Source organism: Pagrus pagrus (assembly GCF_965226575.1).
Source record: "Pagrus pagrus genome assembly, chromosome: 9".
NCBI lineage: Eukaryota > Metazoa > Chordata > Actinopteri > Spariformes > Sparidae > Pagrus > Pagrus pagrus.
Window position 1 is genome coordinate 27494284 of NC_140193.1, and position 19061 is coordinate 27513344.

Sequence of the window (19061 nt, forward strand, 5' to 3'; positions counted from 1 at the left end):
CCAAAGCAAGCCATCAGTCAATATTTACTTCAGAATGATAAGTTAAAGCAAACAAAGTTACTGTAGATATTGAGATCTAGACCTAGTAGGTGTTTCCTCTTAGCAACAAATGTAAGTATCTTGACTCAGGGCAATTAGTCAGGAATGTTTTATCACTGTTAAACTAACCTAACTGGTGCAATGTTTTGATGTATTAAGGCAAACCGTTGTACAGACTGTGTTCACAGCGTAGGGATAACTTAGTATGTTTTTGTTTTGGGTGTGAGTGTGTCAAATGCCACTAAACGTGTGGCAGATACGCTCGCACTCACCTGCCCCCTTCTTAAACTGAAATCATGTTTCTACATTGGTGCAGACCCAAATAGCTCAACTCAAGCTTCTCTACTCTGTGGGAAATTACTCTCTTTGAGCATTTTCCAACTTGCTGTGGAACATTTCCTTGGCAAATATTGCATCCCCAATGAGACAGTGCAGCCATTACTGTACCCAGTTTCATCCAAGGAGAATATCTCAAGCTACCTCTTCAAACTAAACTGAACACAAATCCCTTGCCCCTATCAAAGCTGGTGCAGGGAGGGTATTTGCATTTAATAAAGCATGTTCTATGCACATCATGTCAAACGTTCCCATCCTGCATCTGCCCACCGGCTCCTCTGTCACACTCAGCTGTTACTCCTAGTGAGTCCTGGTGGTGGTAAGTCCTGTCGTCAGTTAGTACCCACTGTGAATTACTACATCTGGGACTGTGGAGCATGACGACAACCAGCAGCTTGTGGTGTAGGATGAAGAGAGCCTGTTCAACCCTGACAGCTCTCCAAAGTAACACAGACAGACAAACACAGTCTGTTCCGTTGCATGATTCATCATCTTTTCTGTGGCAGCTGCTTGAAAAGGCTGGGAGTCACTATAATCCTTTCCACAAATATATATTTTATAAAGTATTGAAATTATATTTCTCTACTATTCACATCCTTTTAATGTCTTTGTATTTTTTAGTTATTTATTTTTTAGGAGCAACAGAAAAATTCCCATTTTTTACTTTCAAATCAGGATTCAAAAATGTGTGATAGTATGGGCTCCTATTGGCATTTTCACCAATAATAAGGAAATTAAGAGGTTGTTAGCTTTATCAAAGTACCACCATGTGTGTAGTTTCTTCTTTGGAGCTGACTGTTCTTACTGTAACAGTACTAAAACTTGGTGCAGTCTTGCCGCAGGTCTTAAAAACGCTGCTTCATTAGTACCTGTCCCGATTTACTAAACATGCCACACTTTCTAAGTGTCTGCAATCCCCAAGGCAAAACTACTTCAAATGAAAACATAAGTAGCATTTACTTTGGCAAACCATTGTCAAAAGTCTCAGTTGTTGGATTTTACATAACTTTGAAGAAATGCAGAAAATGTTTTTGTATTTGTTAAATTTTAATGTTTTAAAATGCAAATTATTTCTCTGACAAGATTTAAGAGTAACTTAAGTTGAAGTTATGATCATCTGTTAATGATTGTTTTTTTTTTCTGGCCACCATCAGGGCCACACGAATATGAGTAATGTAAATCATGGATGAAGCACACCTTTCCTGCACATGTTTGATATTTTGGTCCGTGTGTTTGGCTTAGTTGGAAAAGAAAGTGTTCACTCTAACATGCAGTTAATTCCCTGCACAATTTGTGTTCATGAGAACTACTACCCCTTTAGACAGATAAAAATGGCATGGACAAATCATGGGGTATTGCCCCTAGTTTGCCATTCATATCACTTGTATCACTATATGTCCACCCTCAGTTGTTAGATGGCCATCTCAAAAGCTCTGAATAGCCGACTATGATGCATTATGATGCCACTTATGACAAATCTCAGATGAACAATTAGTCTACATTATCGGTCTGGTTGATTATTGAGGCCTATATTCAGCATTTCTCGGATTATTGGTATTGGTTATTTTTCTGTTAGATTGCCGATAAAATACATTTAAATTTAAAATATGCAACTTTAGCTCTGATGCAACATCCTCTCACACAATGTCCCACCCACAACAATATCCGATGGGATTACATCAAAATCAACAGCCTATAAGCAGTGATAATATAAATCTGCAAAGTAACTAGTAACTACATGTATCAAATACATTTAGTGGAGAGGAGGTATAAAGTAGCAGAAAATTGAAATACTCAAGTAAAGTACCTCATAATTTTACTTAAGAACAGTACTTCTGTGTACTTCAGTTCACTCCATCACTGGATGTTCTAAACACCAGAACAAAGATTAAAATTTTTACTGCAAATGAATAACGGTTCCAAATGTCTTTACTGGGTATCCGCGTCCTTGATTTCTAATTACTTGTATCAGTGTCTGCCCTGAAAAAGTCATATGGGTCAACCCCCCCCCCCCCCCCCATCTGTGTTTCAAAGGTCAAGCCATCTTTGGCATCTGGAGGTGACCTTAGGGTCATGGATTGTATCATCATCTGTTCACTCATCTCAATTGGTCCTGTCCCAGGTCCAACACACATATACCACACTCACAATCACATGTGGTATCTTTGTCTGAGGACAATAGGACCACTTACTAAATCATACCCCGTCTTACTCTGTGCCCAAAAGGATTGGGAAGACTGTCGCAGTAGAATCTCCTTCCATGGTGATCTGCTTATTTCTATGTGGCCCTGTCTCTATATCGCCACCGTAAATTTATTAATCATGCCACATTTTACGCTCGAGCTCGCTTCGGAACGAACAGGCAGCCCAGGAGTGGCCCTGTGTTATTAAGGTCAGAGTCTGAGGGAGATTAAAAACCGCTCTTCCCCTCCCTTCCCCTATCGACTGACGAACTGGAGAGTGAAAAGTGAAGCATACAGTATGGTGCTGGTCTTGATGAGAAAGGCAGCCGCATTTCTCTTCTGATGAATTCGTGTGGCCAGCCCACCCAGAAACTATTTTTATATTTCCATTTCATTGGTTTAAAAATTTCCAAATGCAGTCCAAAGTGCAGACTGATTTAAAAGTCTGCCAGAGTGATGCAATTATGTGCCAGTGTGAGATAGGTCATGTATTTACTGCTGCTTTGCTCTTGATGCTTAATGTGGCCCCGGGTCAAACACAGCAAAGACACAAGACAGGTTTCATTAATCAGGGAAAGTTCCCACACAGATGTGCGTACGTGATTGCTTATTGGGATGATTCTACTTGCTAGCATTGACAACTGCAATTTCTTCAGAATTGCCTTCTGTAGTTTAGTTTTTAAAATTGTGCTAAAATCACATTTATTATTATATTATCAACAATCCTGTGGTAGGTCTGCTGACTTCCACACCACAAACCATTTGGGAGTGGACTAAGACCTACTTTCTCAAGTGGAACTCTGGCTGTTTAGTCCGCACAAGGGTTAAATTAACAGCTTTCATACCAGCCCATTCGAACCATACTAACCAGGAAAACCCACCAGGGTCAAGAGGTTAGGTGTGAAAGCACCGTTAACTATGAGACATTGTGATATGTATAACATCTTCTAATATACAAGAAGATGTGACTGAAATTGTGCATTATGCTGATTCAATCAAACAGTCCATTCCTGCATATCTTTCATGCAACACTCCGATCTTTACTGTGACTTTAGAAAAATTCAGCTGACTTTTTCAGACAAGGCAGGTTGCCCTCCGTCTTGACGTCCATCAAGATTGCACAGTCTATTAGGAACTGTGACCTTCACAGTGGCAGCCAATTGCCTGCCTGCTGCCTGCTCTAGAAAAGAAGCACACTCTGCCCGCAGCCATCTCTTTCCCAAAGGACCAACAGCCATGATTCATGCACCCTTATCCCAGATGTGCCACGGTCTCAAACACACACATGCATAGACACAACTACAATGTACGGACACAGACAACCATAGGGCAGTGAAATATTCATAAATCCCCTTTGAGCCAGTGGCTGAGAGCAAGGCCATTACTTTTGCCATTGTTTGAAAAAAAGTGTAAAAAATCAGCTTAGCTCCCACAGAGGAGGCACACAGTGACAAGCTTTTGGAGGTTTGGGGAGCTGGAGAGCAGAGCTGGAGTTATGTGCTGCTCTGAGTGACCTCCAGAGTCAGTTTGACTGATTTAAAGCACCCGTCGGCCCGCCCTCGCCTTTCTCATCTCCTTCCAACTCACCCCATGGAGGCTTCCTATCTGGCTTAGCGGAAGGTCTTTCAGAAGATGCACGAGGGTGGTGAGACTATGACATCTGAATTGCTTCCTGCAGTAAATACATTCATGGCACTTAGGCAGAGGGTGGCGATAAATTCCCTGTGAAATCGAGACAGTAAAAGAGTCTAGATAGGCTGTTTTTATACAGCTCCCAAGCAAAGAGTTCAAACAGATTATTGTTTAAGATACGGTTACATCAGTGTAATGGGTAAAAGCTACATACAAGTTTAACATTTCACTGGTCTCATCATTATGTCAGTTTTATCAATTTCTGGATCAAAATGTGGTAAAGTGTTATTGCCAGGAGACGATGAGAAGCCTCATCACCAAAGACATTTGGTAACCAGTTGAGATTTTGCTGTACTGTTATATGTTTAATACAGTGCTGCTATGGTGGATTATTTCAAATCGGTGAGCAGGACCACTTCGATCTACTGCTTTTTTGTGTCAATTACCTTTATTCGTTAGGTATATCATTCATTCATTATTATATAAGATTATTTTGTTTTATCTATGCCTTGCTTAACATGCACAACATGTTAATCCTTTCTAATTTATGCCTTCCAATAGCCTGCCCGGAGAAGCGATTTATTATTCAAATACATAAATCATTTCTCCATTATATGAATATTTACTGATGAATAGTGACCTACGATTGATGAGAAAAATTACAGCACCCACAGTTTTGACAATATCAAAGGAAGGTTTTCAAAGACAGTGCAGATCCTTTGATGGCCAGAGAATGTTAATACTTTGTGTTAAATTAATATGAACAGATCCCTCCATCCTGTTTGTCTGGGCTGAAAAAGGTATAAATGACTCATCCGATCCCAATCCAGTCTCAACCTAAAATAACATATCTTCAAAGTGAGCCAATTTGAAAGGTAAATGATGAGTCATCTGAAGTATTAAGTGCAGAATAATTTAATATTCACAGATATTCAGTGCCTACTCCACTGATGTGCATCACAGCTACCAGTTAATGTGCACCGCGATGCTTAGTGTGGTTTCATTTATGAACTGTGTTTTAAATAAGTAGTATCAACTAGCTAAGGTGGATACACACTTGTTTTTTTACACTTCCTATTGTGTAGGGGGGATCAAGCAATTATACAATCATTGTGTCTTTTCACATTTCTTTTAGTTGCACAAAACAAACATCACTGTATTGAGAGTATATTAATAAATGGAAGAGGAAATCATGTAGTTTAACTTTTACAATTGCTTCACAACTCTCCTGAAAACAGTTTAGTCATTCAAGTGGAAAAGATGACATGGAGCGACTTTTTAAAATTAACAAAAACAATAATGCGAAGACTATGCTGAATTACCTGATTTTCATATCTGAAAATATCAGGAACATTGATTGGATGGTGAACCTGATGTATCAGTTTGAATGTAACTGACAGCCAAATTAGCTAACATGTGTTGCAAATTGACTGTGTGCTTTTTTTAACATGTCCAATATCCAAACTTCTCCCACCCTGCTGATTTAAGGTGTTCCTCTGGTGGCTACAAGGTTGAGATGTTGTCGTCTCTCTCTTACGAATATAAACAACATACATGTTGCCAAAGACATTGCCTGTCAGATATCACACAACCTTTGTCAACAGCAACAAGTCAGCAATCGGAACGGCAGACAATCAAAAACCTGAGCATTTTAAAAGCTGTTTATGAGTACGTTTTAGTGAGTGAGAGGTCACTAACAAAGGCCAGATGAAGCTACAGCTGCTTCAATGGGTCCCTCCAATGGATTGGTGAGTGGAAAAATTAATCGCGAAGAAGCAGCAAGGAAGAATTATGTTTTCACTGGCTTAACTGCAGACTTGATTTTTAGAGCTTCCATCAGAGTGATTGCTGACAGAGATTTACTCGTGTTTGGTTGTGGTACGATAGGAGAAGCACTGAGGAATCACAAGATGTGCTTTTATTATTGCTGAAAATAAAAAAAGTTTGTTTTCAACTGTCTCAGCTACTCGGGGCCTGCCCAAACAAGTTATAACAATGACAAATCATACCTTGTTTTAATTTCATTTTTAAACCAATGTCACCATTAGGTACACTAATTTCACGTTCCCACCACATAAATGAAAAAAAAGCATAAAATGAAAGCATCCCACACATGCAACATTTCTGTAGCGTCCCTGAGGACTTGCAGGAACTAACTCCACCTTGCTCTTTGGCAGCCAATTCTGAAATGTCAGACAGAGTTATTGAAAGCATAAAGTGTTTTCTGCCCTGCCTGCTTGCTCTTAAGGGAAAAAAATGTTGCTTGATCTATGATGCTCTTGTATTCAGGTTGCTTCTTCTTTATCTATTGCAGTGTTGCACACTTAACATGGCAAAAGCTGTCAGGCAGGCTGTCCTATTAATTCATGATATACAGACAAAGAGACACACACACATGCTCTCACTCAGACATCCGCACACATCATACACTGGTAGACATTTTTCAAACAGATAGGTGAGGGGAAGGCACTCATTCTCCCAGTCAGTCCTGTGATCTTGAGTGCTGATCCAGGAGGAGAAATGACGACCCTGGACCCTGGATTTCTTCTGTTGGACTGCTAGTTGAAAAGAAAAAGATAGAGATAGAGCTGTTCTTCTACTGCAGCAGCAGAAGCCCAGAGGGACAAAGAGCCATTGTAGGGTGATCCTGTCTTCTGACAGCTTCACTGTCACTCTCGCTCCATCACCTGAGCTCTAATTGATGAGGCCTCTCCTTTACTTAAAACGACTGGGATGCTCTCTCTGCCTTACACCTAATAAAGGAATTTACTACAGGCTCTCCAGTTAAACACAGTTAAGGTCTTTGGTTTAGCTCATTCTCCAGGTCTGCCCTACAATACTCCTGAACTTTCAAGAGGCATTAAAAAAAAACAGTAAACAAACATTCAAAAGGGTTTTAAGAGAAATTCTAAGCAGGGGATATGTGTATATAGAATATTAGGCCGGGCTGCCACTCACATTTTACTTTTACTATTTACATTACTATAACATTACTAAGTCCAAAGTGACGTCTTCAGACCGATTCTTTTGTCCATTCAATAGTCCAAAAACCCAAAAACTCTTCATTTGCTTAACTTCGAAAAAAACAAAACAGAAACAAATCCTCATATGAAATGTTGATATTTTTTGCTTGAAAAATAACTGAAACTACCAATCAATTATCAGCACAGTTGGCAATTAATTTTCTTTCGATCAACTAATTGATTATTCAACAGCTCTATACAAGCTCTAGCTCTAAACAATATGTATAATAAAATGATACACTGTGCACATATACTGTAGGATAGAAGCAAATAAAAAACACCAGCAACATGTTTTGGTTAGGATCTTGATTAAAATATTATTTAGTGACTTCATGAGACTATCAAAAACCTTTTATTTAATTTGACAGTGTCTGTGCAAAAAGCTTTGACACATGGCCAGGTCTGAGGTCTGGCATTGGCCCTGAGGAAGCAACTGTAGCTCCTTCAACACTGTCTGTGTTCATCAACAGCAAAAGTCTCATCCCAAAACTAAGTGCTCTACCCAATCAAGCAACTTTTTCAAAGTGGATTATACTACTTAACACAAGGTCTCCATCACATTACGGTGGCTCCATTCAATGCAGGTGTTCCAGTGAGCTATATCACTTATTATTAACATTGTGTCAGTATAGTGTTGACTGCAGTTTATGGTCATTTTAGAAGCTAATTTGTGGTGCATTGTACCGTCAGGTGACTGAAAAGTCAGAATGGCAGGACCTTGACAAAAGGTGTAACTAAATATATTGTAACCCGAGAATGAATCGTGTAATTGAGAAGGACTAGGGAAGGAAATACTACAAAATGAGTTGAGAAAGGAAGTGGACATTTTTTAATCGAGGATTAAATAATATTGAAGCAGGGACTGGATAAAGATACAGCAGAGGTGAACATTATATGATGTGGTAAAGCAACCAATGAAATGAAGCAGGGGTTTCTGTACAAAAAAGTGAAATCTGATCAATTCTGGAGAATTAACAGCAGCTGAGACAGATTTATTTTAATTTGAAAGGAAAAAAGGCACATGAAGATCAGCACTGACATGTTCCAAAAAAAAACTAAAATATGCAAAGTTACAAGAGTATCTAGCTTTTCAGTTTTATCTCAATGTTATTTTTGTAAATTGAATAAGAGAAGAGGGAAAAAAATGTGTGATTCAGAAAAGAGTGCTTCGTGCTCAGTCCTTGGAAACAGTTTCACAACAAGAAGTTCAAAAAACTCAGGACAACAGCCTCCAATTACATACTCTACTTCAGCTTGGTTACTTGAATTTTATGAATTTCATAACTTCTGTTCAATTTCTCTCTGACACAAGCACATCTGTCTCTGAACTATCACAACGTCTGTGCTCAGAATTGTCCCGCAATATTTAATAATGAAAGACTTTTGGTAAATGCTCTTCTTGGTTTCTGCAGCGGCTCTTCAGCGTTTTCCCGAGGCCAATTTTATAATATCTTTAAAAGGGGATGAACAGGGCAGACACAATGTGTTGGGCTTTTCATTTCACTTAAGATCAGGTTCAGGTTACTTTATTTTTTATACCCGTAGATACCATACATTTAATAAATACATCTCAGTTGTTTCTGCTAGCTCCCAATCACTTTTCTGGCCATGTTTGTAATTCTGGACAGTCTGTTGTTGTTCTCAGCTCCTTGACTACACACATGAACACACCTTCAACAAGGCTTCTCCAAACAGTCTCTAAAATGGTCTCTTACTTATTCGTATGAATCCAATTTCATGATTGGGTAAAAGCACCGCATTGCTCAATCAAGTAAAGTTCCTAAATCTTTAAACCCCTGTACTGCTTCAACAGGCTGACCACTAATCATATCAGGTAGAAAATAATGACATGTATTATGGTCACTCATAACTGAAGAACTGAGAAAGCTGCAGTTATTTCAGCCTGGAAGTGTTCATGCATAGCTCTCTTGAAATGATCTACATTTTTGTGTTAATATCTGATCTTATTTGGATCGAACAGTCAGGCTTTGCTGCCATTTTGCCACAGGTTTGCTTACAGTGCTGTAGATCTCTCCTCACATCTCCAAACTGGAACATGAACATTTTTCCCACTGGGCTGCTCGTAACCATACCTGAACAATACGCATGAACATGCCTTACTGGTTGGACTGACATGAAGGTTAATGCCAGCATCCAGGAATACATTTATCAGCTGGGAGCCATGCTGACATATAGAACCATACATAATGTATAGATGTACATAATGCCTTCTGCAGAGGGGATGGGTTATCAAATGTCACCTCCCTACCATATGCTACGAAAGGTTGGCTTACATGAGAGCATCAATCATTATATGATGTTACCTCACAAAGTAATTTGTAGGCCATCCACAACACATTTACAAAAGGAGGTAATTCTAAACAACAACAACATTACAAAGCTGAGGAATGGATGCAACCCACACACACTCTCTTTAGCTAGCTTCTTTTACCGCTGCTCATTCTGTTGGATTCAAATGATATACTGTGTTTCTTGTGGATGAGAAGTGCTCATTGTTCAGCAGTCAATCCCTACTGTATGAACACAGATGATTTTATGAGCCTTAGAAGAGTGGCTGGATAAGGGAGATTCCTTCGAGGAGTCTGCCAAATGACACTGAGCTGAGTTACAAATTGAGACAGGGGAAGAAAGTGTTGCAAAGAGCAGGAGAAGGAAGTGTTATGGTCAGAAGGCGATACTGAGGTAAAGTAAAGAGTGATTAGAAAAAAGCAAGCGAGTGGGAGAAAAGTGTAAAGAAAAAGTAAGAGAGGGGGAAGAAAAGGACAGGGTGATTTTGACACACACACACACACAGAGTATAGGCCTGGTGTGCAATAAACATACAAGGCCATCTGCCAAAAACTGCCACGGCTTCGAAGAGAGTGAGCAAGAGAGAGACGATGAGGGAGGATGCTCGAGAGAAAAGGAGAGGGTTAAGTACAAGAGATGGAGCAGGTGACTCACTGCCATCTCTCCAGATATTCCTCCACCAGAAACCTCCGCTGTCTCTTTATGGGCCAATACAGCTATAGAGCAGCACCATTTAGATTTATCTGGCCTTTACAGCCACAGTCCATAGCTCTGCAGGGAAACACGGCGCTCTCTCCAATGCCAGCCACAAATCTGCAATCGTTTGCTTATCACTCAACAGTCACAGCTGAGTGACTGGTGAGCCAAGTATGCAGTCAGATCTCCGGCCTTCAAACACTGCTCTGCCTCCAGACTGGCGAAAGTAGGCCATGAGACTTCGATATGAACTGCTTCTTTTCTTTTCAAGGCTGTGGTGATTCTGCCATGCAATTACTAGCAATCAGCTGTCACTGGGGGGCAGTCTGCGTCATTACCCTGAGATACGTCATTAACTATGACTGAGTTAATGAAGGTGGTCCCTCCTGTCTTACTACTAAGCAGCACAACATGTACATAGTCTGCTATGTATTGGACAATTGTTTGAGTTCTAACATTGCCATCATTCTACACACTAGTTTTACAGTTTGTTTCAGTATGGCATGGCTTTCATGTCATCTTTTTTATGGGCTACACATTGCAAGTGTTTTAATACAACAATGGCAGCATGGTATTGTATCTGCACTTGAAGTGATCTGTACTCCACCAGTGGGAAAGGGTAGCCAACAACTCCAAGCTTCCATTTCTGTGGGCATTAAAACGAGCACTACTGGCTCTCACCTGGTTGTTGCTAGAATTTCGTCAGGACATTTTTATAAAATTGAGATTTTCTCCACATTTCCCTTTGGTGCCTCTGGGCTGCTTTTAAATCGCTGTAGCTCAGCAGGTGCCACCACCAGGTCTAATTCACATTGAATAGTAGCCTATAGCTCTCTCAGCCCAGAGTCGATCTGTGTGAAGGCTGTGGCTGCTCTTGCTTACTACACATGCTGAATGACAATGACATAGGATCAAGTGATGTCAAAAAAAAAAAGATGGACTGACCAAGGTGGCAAATTTTAACATTTATCGTCCTGTTTTTTAATTATTTCACTACTTTAAAAACAAACAAAAATTACATTGTCTATTGCCAAGACAAGGGCTTACTTATAAGTTATCTCAAACAGTAACTTTAGATCTCAATTACATATTTTCTGACTGAAGTGTCGAAAATGGTCCATGCAAGTCAAATACAAGAGGCAGATTCAGAGTCAGGTCTCACTATCACTGTGATCACGACACACAGCAAATAATGTACTTAGCTTATCATTTTTGCCATCAGCAGCAGCAGGACATTGATTGATAATGGGCAACAATGTATGACCGCTTTCCACTTTAAGAAAATAAATGTTTTTCTTTTTGCTATTATAATTTCACAAATTATTGTGTCCTGACAGACATTAAACTTGATATAAATTAATATTTTTTTCTTAATAACAATACAGTAGATGTACACAGTATGATGATCTCCAGTGTTTATACCACAGTATACCTTGAAAATAGTATATAGCTGCAATCACTGTGTAGGCCAAAGATGGGTTTTCTAATTATTATGGAGACTTTGACAAAAATGTGTCAAGAGCACTGCACAGTCAAAATAACTGAAATCACTACATTTCTACCTATTCCAAAATTATATTTACTCTGAAGTGAGCAATAAGTCTCTGTGACAGTTTGTGCTGCCATTCACCTTAAAAGTGTTGGACACGAGTTGCCGAGTATGACAAATATGAGGGATGTTGGAAATAACTGTCATCTCGGTGAAGGCGAGTGTGTTTATTAATGGTCTTACGTGTGATAAAGGCAGGAAATGTGGGAGAAACTGATGACCTGCTGTGATCCTTGTGGACTCAGCTGCAAGGCTTCATAGAACTACACAGCTTCACAATTCTGGGAAAACATCAATAATGAGTGTGTGTGTGTGTGTGTGTGTGTGTGTGTGTGTAATGTAAATGTAATGTAAATGTAATGCCTGACTATGTGACCCTCTGCCCTCTTCCAAGGGAGCAGCAGTTGAGAGTTGTAAGAGTAAGAATGCAATAAATCCAATGAAAGAATAATAACATATGGCTCTGTTGTTCAGTTTATCACTTTTGATTTGTGTTCATGTCTTCTGGACTGGTATGTAGACAAGAGAAACAAATACCGAGCACATTTTACTTCTGGGGTGTGGCAAGACCAAAGAAAACAGATGTAGGTGCAATCACACACTGGTGTTAGGGTTATGATGTGTGTGTGCAGAATACTGTGGATCCATCAATTTGAATTTACATCATATTTATAGTTTTTACTGTTCACTGCTTTGTGTAAATTATATTCTTTGTTACAAAATTAAAAAATGCTTCTTAACTACTGTAAAAAGCACATAAGTATAACCAACAAAATACAGATTATAATGTTAGTATGCCTTTTAAATGTTGATTAACCATTATTGACATCCTATAAAATGTTCTCACTGTTTATGCAATATACAAGAGACTGAAGCATCAGAGAGCAAACTAACAAAGCGATCCAAGATCTAATTTCAAGAAGTTTAGCTTTTATCCTCAAGCAAGAGCAATGTTAACTAAATTCCAATCATTAGAAAGGATTGAACATAATGTTGGATTTAAAAAAAGTTAAATAAAGAATTATTCACTGAAAAGAACTTCAAACCTGGTGGGACATTACCTTCTACTATTAGATTTAACATTCTTCTGATCTCTGCATTTGAGACTCGCCAAATTATCTAGACTAACTAGTGTTTTTCCAACATTATTGATGTACTAACTTTATTGAAAGTGAACTGTGCTTTTGCACCACGGCCCATTAACTGCAACACCCAGCTTATTTCAACAGCTTTGGGCCAACAATATCTCATGATGTGACAGGTGAATCGTATTGAAACAGTTAATTGTCATTCTCCCTTCCTTTTCTTTTATTGCCCTAAAGCTCTTTTCATCTCCAGACAAACGCTTAATGGCCACTAATGTCCGGGTGGTGTAATTAGCAGAATAGCAAAAGAGCACAGAGATCTGAGCTAATGGACATGGTGGAAAAGGAGGGTTTTTGTGTTCTGTACAGTCAATGAAATATGTATTTTGGAAGCATAAAAAGGAGGTTCATTTCTATTTCTGGAGGAACAAAGACCCTGAGTGGCATGACTGAACAACAGAGCAGAAAAGGTACCCTGCTGTTTTTACCGATTTCCCTGATTTATCACAGCAGTTTCTGAGAGTCACACATTGGAATATATTTAAGTGTAAGAATTTTGGTTTAAAACATTCAAAAAATAACGAAAATTATTAGCAAAATGTGAAGAAATAACAGTTTTGATGACATGTCGAATATGTCTTTGTATTGTGTTGCACAGATATCTACTGGGGTTAGCAGGCTAACAAGTTGTAAGAGGTGGTAGTCCAACAGAAAACAACACAGACACTCCCCCCTGCGGGTTTTGGACAAAACAAGACATTTGAGGACGTCATCTTAGGCTGCGAGAAACACTGATTCATTTTTCACCATTTTCTGACATTCTATATAGCAAACAACTAGTGGATTAATCTTGATCAACAGATGAATTAACAATAAAACATTTTTGAAAGTTAGATGCAGCGCAGCCCTGCTAATTACTACTAATGGAGAACTGAAAATGTATATTTCAAGAAAGAGTAACAGTTAATAACTTGTATGAAAGATTTATTTTGAGTTGGCTGATTTTTACATGTTCTTTTAAAAAAGAACATTTGTTTCAACCTTTTAGTGTTTGTTTACTTAAGGGCAACAGCACCACACATTGCAACACTGCCCTCACTCCAATCATTTTAACAGAAGCAAAGATTGCAAACATTGATGCTTCACAGTCATGAACTGTGCACAGGATCTAATTTGGAACCAAACCAAAATAACCCAAAAAGCAGCAAAGACAGTGTCAGGCAGTGTCAGACCGCAGGTCAAACAGATGGTATAATCCAAAGCAAGTGCTGTGGTAACAGACTGGCTCAACAGCTACCACTGCCTGAATTACTGTTTACTGTCGACATGAAATATAAACGAAGACAAGAGGATGGATGCTGATACTTCTCCCTGGACTTGACTGTACAACATCAAAACAGAGGCCAAATGTCTGCCTGCAGCCAGGATTTTAAAAAAGAGCTCCAGTCTTTTAGTCATGATTGTATGGCAGTGTGCAGTTCTGATTTCTCCTCGGAATCACAAGGCAATCAGGAAGAGGGGAGTGTGCTGTTCTGTGCTGTAGCCCATACAGCTGCTACTTTCTTGCTCACTGGGGAGTGTATGGCATTCTCTGTGAATGGTAATTATGACGGGAACAAAAGGGGCATTTAGAGACAAAGGCGGGTTTGGAGTGAATGGGCCAGCTCCCATGCGCAGCGAGTGTTCTGACTCCAAGTGCAGTTTCAAGAGAGACGATATGAGGTAATTATGCAGGAGAACTTGCAGGGGGGAGAAAGGAAGGAGAGGAGCAGAGAGAGGGAGATAGGCTGGGGTTGGCTTCATGTCTATAGAGAGCACGACCAGATAGCACCATCTGCATTCTGCACAGACACTGTCCGTCTGGCTCGCTGTTGCCTTCAATAAAAGCTGGCGCCGAGACAGACATTAGGCTACAGAAATGGATTCAGACGTACAGTACAGTCAAGCACAAACTGGCACTCATACACACACATACTGGGATTTAAATTTCAACTAACACCAGCCCATGTTTTCACCCCAGTCTACTGCAAGATGATCTTCACAGGATTCGATGTGAATGGGAAGCTGATGGCACTAATTTAGGGATCTTCGCCAAACTATCACAGTGGACTAATACCCAGAATCCTGTGTGCCCCTCACATCCCAGGCTGGACCACATACACTTAATATACAATATAACACTGGCTCTTTCTTTTCTAATGAAATCCAAAGTATAAGTGGCACTTTCTCTCTAATAAAATCCATTAATTCTCATCAGTTTCCCACATTAGATAGTATGCTGAACATGCAGATATGTAAATAAGGACACACAATTAGCTCTGAGAGGGAGTTTAAATATTTAAAGGCTTTAGGGTTCTGATGACGGGTTCAAAGGAGGAGGGCATCATATGGCAAAATGAGGGATTTATTGACAGTATTTAAATATATTGATATTAAGATATTACCACAGTTTTTGCTGCACTTACAGGTGCAGTTGTAGCACAGTGCTGATTGCTTTTGCCGCACTCCTACCAATACAACCCTGATTCCAAAAAAGTTGGGATGCTGTGTAAAACGTAAATAAACACAGAATGCAATCAGTTGCAAACAGTTACCGACAACAGTTTTACAGTGTTCTGAGCCCATGTAATAATGTCCTTTGTACAATCATGTGTTTCACAAAGTGGTGAACCTCACCCCATCCTTGTTTGTGAACGACTGAGCCTTTCGAGGATAGGGTATTAAATGGATATTTAAAAAACTGTCAGTGGTCAAAGGTCATCTTACCTCTCTGATCTTGTCGCGTTTCTCTTTGACGTCAGGTTCTGGTGGCTCACCATCACTGACACCCACCACTTTAGGCATGGGGACGGGTGGCAAGGGTTTAGGCCCTGCATCCTTCTTTTTCAGGTCCTCCATCACTTTGCTCTTCTCTGTCTGAATCTCAGCCTGCAGCTCCTCACGTGACTTTCTCAGCTTCTCCTTTGCCTCTTGCAGCGCTCGCTCATGGTCTGCCCGAATCTTGTCCCGCAGGCTCTCCTCCTCCTCCCTGTAGGAAGCAGGAAAAGGGCAGGAGGTTAAGTTTTTTTTATTATTTGTCTGGTTCCTCTTTATATTCCACAAAGTGGTTGCTTGTCTTCCTGGGACAGACATATAAAAGACTTATTTTAACCAAGTCTGACACAAAAACAAAATCAGCAATGTTTGGGGAATAAAAAGGTATTCGGAGGAAATATATGTGTGATAGACTGTGTGGAAAAGTTAACGGGGAAAAGTTGTGTGTTCTCTGTGTGAAATAGCACCTCCGTCCATTTTTCACCTGGAATCAGTACAGTTTTATTCAATAAAAGCAGATGAAATTATAAGAAGGTTTATAGAAGTAGTCCCCCCAACAAAGCAGGTTAAGAAGCCTCACCCGCCTCTAATTCAGATCATTATGGGAAAAACAAAACCATCAGTCTCTACTGGGAAACCCACCCCCCACCACACTGCTCTACAGCTACATGAGCTATAGGAAATAGGCCAGGTGTAGAGGAACACAATGTGGAGGCAGGCGGTGCCGAAATGAGAAACATCATCTTTGGTTTCATATGGTGGTACAAGCCCCGAAGTGTTGACACAACTTGAGCCCATGAGGATATGGGTCAGTAATGAAAAACAAACACAGCGGGGTGCTGAGGCAAAGGTGACAGCAGGACGACGACACTGAACCGTTCTCCTGATGGTATTGAGGGAAGAAAAACTAAAAAAACAGCTTTGAATCTGGCTTGGCTGTTGCGTGGGCTGACACAAATACAGCCAGATAATAGGCAATGTCAGCTCTGCTCCAGGTTGATGAGTGGCAGCTTGCTGTAGGGAAGGAGGCAGCTTTTTGCCTCATCCCATGTCTGTTACATGAAGACACAAACATAAGGTGACAAATGATGCTCAGCTGGGTCATTTTTAACTAATCATCATTGCACGTGTAGGTCATACCCTTTGTATTATGACACCATATTCAGGAGATGGGTGCAGTGTGGGAGGAATTTAAACATGGATTTCATTTGTTCAAAATAGAAGCTGTTTTACATCTGAAATGATCATTTTAGTCTAAGCAATAAACTGTGGAAATTGCAGCTCTGTGTAGGCTTTAAATACATTTTAAATTAACGAGGGCATTTCTTGCTCCTTGGTGTGTGGCTCTATTTGATGTCTCACACAAGGTAACATACTTTATTACCAAACATCGATACGATAGGAGCGAGACAGGGAAGACCGAAACTAAAAAAAAAAAGAGAGGACACAAACAGATTATTAATTTCTCTTGACACTTGAGTCAGTCCCTAATGTTTTCATCAACCATGCTGTACTGCTGAAGTTGTCAGTTCCAAAATTACCTTTACTCTGAAGTATCAGGGATCAATAAGTCTATGTGACAGTTTGTGCCATCGTTGACCTTAAAAGTATTGTGATAGATGTGAGTTGCCGGGTATAATAAATATGAGTCATGTGAAAATAACTGTCATCTCAGTGCATGCGAGTGTGTTTATTAATGACCTTCAGTGTGATAAACGCAGAACATGTGGGAGGAACTGACGACCTGCTGTGATCCGTGTGGACTCAGCTGCAAGCCTCCACAGAGCTACACAGCTCCACATCTCTGAGAAAATGAGAAAACAATACTGAGAATGTGTGTGTGGGTGTCCACGTGTGTGTCAACAATGTCACTTTAATGGGTTTGAGATGCCTGCAGTATGTGACCCTCTGTCCTCTTCAAAGAGAACAGCATTTAGGAGTTGTTTGGAGTAAGAATGCAATCTAATCCAATAGAAAATAAATAAAGAAATAAATACAGCTTTGTGGATGTCTTTGAATAATGTGTTCTGGACTGGCATGTGGACGATATTGGACCATCAGACATTATGCCATCATCTATCAGTGATGACTGCCGAGCCCTGTACCTTCGTAACATCGCGATTTGCCCCCACCAGAGAGCACAGAAAGTAGTGTGTCCTGTCAGAGTTGCCATAAGGAAGGAGTTGCTGCTGTTTGTGACATGAAGGAGTTTCCAAACAACATAATCGTCCATCATGATGTTTCACTCTGGACATCGTCATTTAGTAGACATTGTCCAACCCTAGTGGCAAGACCAAAAAAAACAACCTGTAGGTGCAATCACACCAGTGTTGTTCAGTGTGTGTAGAAACTGAGGTACATACCATACAGGTGGTTAAAAAAATGTGTTATGCACTAGCTATGGTGTCTGTGGAGAAGATAGACATTCTTCAAACTGTCATTAAGTGTTATTTAAAGTCATGTTTTAATCTCCTAACCTTTTTTTTTTGTCCTCCAAACACTTTACTTCCATCAATATTCCTTACAAAAAAAGAGAGAAACAAATGAACATTCTCAAATCTCCTCCGGTGGTGTGTGTGATCAACCACTAATATTCAAATATAAATGTCCATCTCCAATGTCATCGAATACTGAAAGGCCCTGTCAGCCGTTATGATGTCTCCATCTTGTAACCATGTTTCTCCAGCTCGGGCCTCAGTTGACTTGAGAAATCATCATCTACGTTGTCATCATCCCAGTCATTAACTTCCCCTTTTATTCAGGAAGTCCTTTCAATGATCAGACTACAGCAGTCTACAAAATAAAAGCTGCATCTTTTCTATATCAGAACCACAGTACATAAACATTAGAAAAACAATACATTTATCCATCTGCAGTGCCTAACGTGTTTGTTGTAATTTATAACAATACTGTTTTCACATGGCAGCTTTAAGATAAGGCATCTATTGAGTCTGCTGCACACACCTCTTTAGATCTTAGCTGATTAGCTGGGCTTGCTGTTATTATTTATGGCTACAGATGTTTGTTTCAGTTAAAAATGGCTGATGATTAGTAATTGTTGTGAGCCGAAGTCACGCTCAGTGTAGGTCTCGTCCAGTTCATGCTTCCCAGCAAGTTCATAACATGACATGTGCCCCGAGATGTCAGTTTAAAAAATACTTGGGGAGTTTTTATTATCACTCTCAGATGATCTCTGCCTCCCTCCCGACATACCTCCTACATAAGTAACGTTAGCCTAATGCCAACGATTCAAAGCATGGGAGCAATGTCCCGATGTAACTTTATTGTCTAGCTGAGGCCGGAATCAACAATGAACATAAGCTGCAGACTGTCTATTTTGCTATTTTGCTCACGACGCATCTTAATATCCACACCTCTAATTCACACGTACACA

General features: G+C 39.9%; 1 protein-coding gene across 3 annotated transcripts in view; it reads right to left on the reverse strand.

Moving 5' to 3' along the window:
- The window catches only part of man1a2 (mannosidase, alpha, class 1A, member 2), a 141108-nt gene that overhangs the window by 99398 nt on the left and 22649 nt on the right, over positions 1 to 19061 (reverse strand). For all 3 annotated transcript variants that reach the window (XM_084361748.1, XM_084361749.1, XM_084361750.1), the window contains exon 3: positions 15620 to 15881. In XM_084361748.1, coding sequence (XP_084217874.1) covers positions 15620 to 15881 — 262 coding nt within the window. The remainder of the gene's footprint in view (positions 1 to 15619; positions 15882 to 19061) is intronic.